General features: G+C 39.3%; 1 protein-coding gene across 1 annotated transcript; it reads right to left on the bottom strand.

The window, feature by feature from the left end:
* Nucleotides 1-272: 272 nt before the first annotated feature.
* On the bottom strand, nucleotides 273-1,193 carry LOC126071218 (olfactory receptor 7A17-like). The gene has a single exon (XM_049875464.1). The coding sequence runs from the start codon at nucleotides 1,191-1,193 to the stop codon at nucleotides 273-275; it is 921 nt and encodes a 306-aa protein (XP_049731421.1).
* Nucleotides 1,194-5,281: the final 4,088 nt, after the last annotated feature.

Raw genomic sequence — 5,281 nt, 5'->3', positions numbered from 1 at the left:
GAAATATTTGTTTCATAACGACTCATCTCCAGTCACCCTGAATGAATTGCCTACTTACTGAAGGGAAGATTTTGGTGTAAAAAAAATTTTTTTGAAAGAAATACGAAGAAAAGATAGTTTATAATATATTAAAATCAAGAAGATTGAATTCTGGGAATAATGCACATTTAGGAAATGATGAAAGTATCATGATGTAGGTCTTCATGATCTGGAGCTCTGTTGTTCATGAGCAATCCTTGAGAAAAATGATTCTGTTATGGAGAGAATGTTTCTCAGCTGAAAAGTTTTTTTAGAGTCTGCTTTATGTCCTTGTCCCTAAGACTGTATATAAAGGGGTTTAACATGGGGGTGGCTACAGTGTACGTCACTGAAGCTATTGTTCTGGCCATGGAGGCTTGGGTAGCAGCAGAACTGAGATATACCCCAAGCCCTGTAGCATAGAACAAGGAGACAACTGAGAGGTGAGACCCACAAGTGGTAAAGGCTTTGTACTTGCCCCCAGCAGACGAAATTCTCAAAATGGAAGACACGATCTTAGTGTAAGAGAAAAGGATCCCAGTGAGTGGAATAACTCCCACAAGTCCAGTTGTAAAATACATCGCTAAGTCATTGGGGTAGGTGTCAGAACAAGCAAGTTGGACTACCTGATTAAGTTCACAGAAAAAGTGGGGGATTTCCAACTCTGTACAAAAAGACAACCGTAAAACCATTAAACCATGTAATAGAGAGTACAGAACAGTCAATAACCAGGATGTCAGAAGCAAGAGGCCACAGAATTTAGGGTTCATGATGACCATGTAGTGCAGAGGGTGACAGATGGCCACAAACCGGTCATAGGCCATCACTGTCAAGAGGAAATTATCTAACCCTCCAAAGAGCATGAAAAAATACATCTGGGTGATGCAGCCCTCATAGGTAATAACTTTGCTCTGCATCTGGATGTTCAGCAGCATCTTTGGGACAGTGGAGGAAATGAAACAGATGTCTGCAAAAGAGAGGTTGCAGAGGAAGAAGTACATGGGTGTGTGGAGGTGGGAGTCTGTGATAATGGCCAGGATGATGAACAAGTTTCCAATTAAGGTGATCAGGTACATGGACAGAAATAGCCCAAAGAGGAGGGGCTGCAGCTCTGCCTCTTCTGAAAGCCCCAAAAGGATGAATTCTGAAACACGTGTTTGGTTTCCTGATTCCATGTAACTGATGAAACTCCTGGAAAAGAGAAAAGAGCAATGCAAACTTAGCCATAAGCAGTTCACGACAACTTAACAGATATGCTGCTGTTTATATTTTTAACTTGTTTAATTAATTCAATACGTTATCCATAGATCTTGTGCCTTTTTGCTGACAATTTCTTGGAATCCCAAATGTTCTATCTTCTTGTTGAACCAACTAGATATCCTTGCCTCTAATCCCAAACTTTCCCAAGGCAGTATTTTTCTCTATAAATTGCCCCAAGACTCTGTTTTGTTCATTCAACAAAGATTTTTCACCGATTCTTTTGTGCCAAGTGTTGTTTAAGGCACCAGAAACAGTAGTAAAAGTTAATTTTAAAATCCTTTCCTTTAAATGTTAGTCTAGGATATGTGTGTTGGGAATGGGGGTCAATAGACTAGGAATGAATCAGTAAATGATTTGTAGGGATTACAATTATGAAGTAAAATAATACAGGACAAGTAAGTTATAAAGTGAAAAAGAAATGTTCCTTTGTATGGTCACTTCTAATAACAGGTCTCTGAGCAGAAAATTTGAAGGCAGTAAGGATGCTACCCAAGCCGAAAACTGTGAGAAGAGCATTTTGGGCAGAGATACAGGCAGCACAAAGTCCACGAGCCAGGAGCATTCCATTTGGCAACAGCAAGAAGGATGATGTAAGTGAAGTGGAAGAAGGAAGCTGGATTGAGGTTGTAGTTAACAGTAGAGAAGAAACAGGGGATCAGGTTATCCTGATACTGTAGAAGGCTCCATGACATGGAAGTCTACTGTTCATTTGTTATTCTTTACATTTATATGTATATATTATGTTACATCCAATACATTATATTATGTTATAGCATGATACAACATGTTATAGCATATTATAATATATTATACTATACTATACTATCCATTGTAATATACTATACTATAACCAAAACCAAATCAAACCCGCTGCAAAAGAGTCAGTTCTGACTCATAGCAACTCTGTAGGACAGAGCAGAACTGCCCCATAGGGTTTCCGAGGATCTGCTGGTAGATTCAGACTGCCAACATTTTGGTTACCAGCTGAGCTCTTAACCACTGCGCCACCAGGGCTTCAAAGGGAGGAAAGATAATTAAAAGCTACATAGAATTCAGAGAGGGTAAGATGAGGAAGCAACTTCCTTAGGTGCTGGCAGTCTTACAGTCCCTAGTGTTAGTCCCCACATTAACCAGAAAAATAATAATAGTGGAATTACCCAACTAGATAAATATTTTCAATCTTTACGACTCAAAAGGAATCCTATACTCACACTACAAAGATAACTTACAAATATACTTCAGTAAATAATTGAAATAAACACATAGAAAAATTAGCAAAGGATTCAAACAAAGACTTCTAATTATTTCTTTCAAAATCCAGTGAGTTTGGGAGGTGTTTTAGTATAAGAAACAGGTACTAATATGTTAGTGAAGTGCTAGTGAACTTTACCAACTCTTAAGGAAGAAATGATACTAATTCTCCACAATGTCTTCCAGAAAACAACAGCAAAGGGAACATTTCTTAACTCATCCTGTGAAGTCATCATTACCCTAATACCAAAAACTAAATACAGATATTGTAATAAAGGAAACTACACACTGATTTCTCTCATGAACATAGATGCAAAAATCCTCAATCAGATATTAACATATTGAATTCAACAATGCAGAAAAAGAATTATACAACAACACCAGCTGGGATTTATCCCAGGTGTGAAAGACTACTTCAAAATTTGAAAATCAATTAATGCAACACCCTACATCAACTGACTAAGGAAAAAAAAAATTATATAGATTGAAGCACAATAAGCATGTGATAAAATTTAAAATCCACTCATGATAAAAATTCTCAGAAAACTAAAATAGATGGAACTTCCTTGCCTTGATAAAGAACATCTACAAAATACTTGGAGCCCTGGTGGCACGGTGGTTAAGAGCTCAGTTGTTAACCAAAAGGTCAGCTGTTCGAATCCACCAGCCACTCCTTGGAAACTTTAAGGGCAGTTCTGCTCTGTCCTATAGGGTCAGCTAACAACATACTCAATGGTTAAAACTAGACACTTTCCACTTTAGATAAAGAACAAAGCAAGGATGTTCCCTCTTACCACTTCTACTTAAGATTATACTGCAAATACTAGCTAGTGCAACAAGATAACAAAAGAAATAAAAGGTACACAGATTGGGAAGGAAGAAAAAAATGCTGTCCTGTTCACAGAAGACATCATTGTCTATGTAGAAAATCTCAAAAAATCAACAATGAAACTCCTGAAACTAATAAGAAAGGAGAGCAAGATGGCAGTTGTTGTTGTTAGGTGCAGTCGAATCCGTTCCGACTCATAGCGTCCGTATGCACCACACAAGGAAACACTGCTTGGTCCCGCGCCATCCTTACAATCGTTGCTATGCTTGAGCCCATCGTTGCAGCCACTGTGTCGATCCACCTTGTTGAGGGTCTTCCTCTTTTCCGCTGACCCTGTACTCTGCCAAGCATGATGTCCTTCTCCAGGGACTCATCCCTCCTGACAACATGTCCAAAGTATGTAAGATGCAGTCTCGCCATTCTTGCCTCTAAGGAGCATTCTGGCCGCACTTCTTCCAAGACAGATTTGTTCGTTCTGTTGGCAGTCCATGGTATATTCAATATTCTTCATCAACACCATAATTCAAAGGCATCAACTCTTCGGTCTTCTTTACTCACTGTCCAGCTTTCACATGCATATGAAGCGATTGAAAATACCTTGGCCTGGGTCAGGCACACCTTAGTCTTCAGGGTGACATCGTTGCTCTTCAACACGTTGAAGAGGTCCTTTGCAGCAGATTTGCCCAATGCAATGCGTCTTTTGATTTCTTGACTGCTGCTTCCATGGCTGTTGATTGCGGATCCAAGTAAAATGAAATCCTTGTCATCTTCAATCTTTTCTCCGTTTATCATGATGTTTCTCATTGGTCCAGTTGTGAGGATTTTTGTTTTCTTTATGTTGAGGTGTAATCCATACTGAAGGCTGTGGTCTTTGATCTTCATTAGGTAGTGCTTCAAGTACTCTTCACTTTCAGCAAGCAAGGTTGTGTCATCTGCATAACACAGGTTGTTAATGCCTCTTCCTCCAATCCTGATGCCCCGTTCTTCTTCATATAGTCCAGCTTCTTGTATTACTCAGCATACAGATTAAATAGGTATGATGAAAGAATACAACCCTGACGCACACCTTCCCTGACTTTAAACCAATCAGTGGCACCTTGTTCTGTCCAAACAAATGCCTCTTGATCTATGTAAAGGTTCCCCATGAGCACAATTAAGTGTGCTGGAATTCCCATTCTCTGCAGTGTTATCCATAGTTTGTTATGATCCACCCAGTCGAATGCCTTTGCATAGTCAACAAAACACAGGTAAACATCCTTCTCCGTATTATCTGCTTTCAACGAGCATCCATCTGACATCACCAATGATATCCCTGGTTCCACGTCCTCTTCTGAAACCCATCTGAATTTCTGGCAGTTCCCTGTCGATATACTGCTACAGCCGTTTTTGAATGATCTTCAGCAAAATTTTGCTTGCATGTGATAATAATGATATTGTTCTATAATTTCCACATTCAGTTGGATCATCTTTCTTGGGAATAGGGATAAATACGGATCTCCTCAGTCAGTTGGCCAGGAACCTATCTTCCATATTTCTTGGCATAGACGAGTGAGCACCTCCAGCGTTGCATCTGTTTGTTGAAACATCTCAATAGGTATTCCATCAATTTCTGGAGCCTTGTTTTTCACCAATGCCTTCAGAGCAGCTTGGACTTCTTCCTTCAGTATCATCAGTTCCTGATGATATGCCACCTCTTGAAATGGTTGAATTTCGACTAATTCTTTTTGGTATAATGACTCTGTGTATTCCTTCCATCTTCTTTTGATGCTTCCTGCATCATTTAATATTTTCCCCATGGAATCCTTCACCATTGCAACTCAAGGCTTGAATTTTTTCTTCGGATGACAGTATACGACGTAAATATGCAAAAGACAAGTAGTCATCTAGTGCTGCTATAACAGAAGTACCACAAGCAGATAACTT

The sequence above is a fragment of the Elephas maximus genome, chromosome 3 (assembly GCF_024166365.1).
Source record: "Elephas maximus indicus isolate mEleMax1 chromosome 3, mEleMax1 primary haplotype, whole genome shotgun sequence".
Lineage (NCBI taxonomy): Eukaryota > Metazoa > Chordata > Mammalia > Proboscidea > Elephantidae > Elephas > Elephas maximus.
Note: the sequence above shows the minus strand (reverse complement) of the source record. Positions and strands in the feature narration are given on the sequence as shown.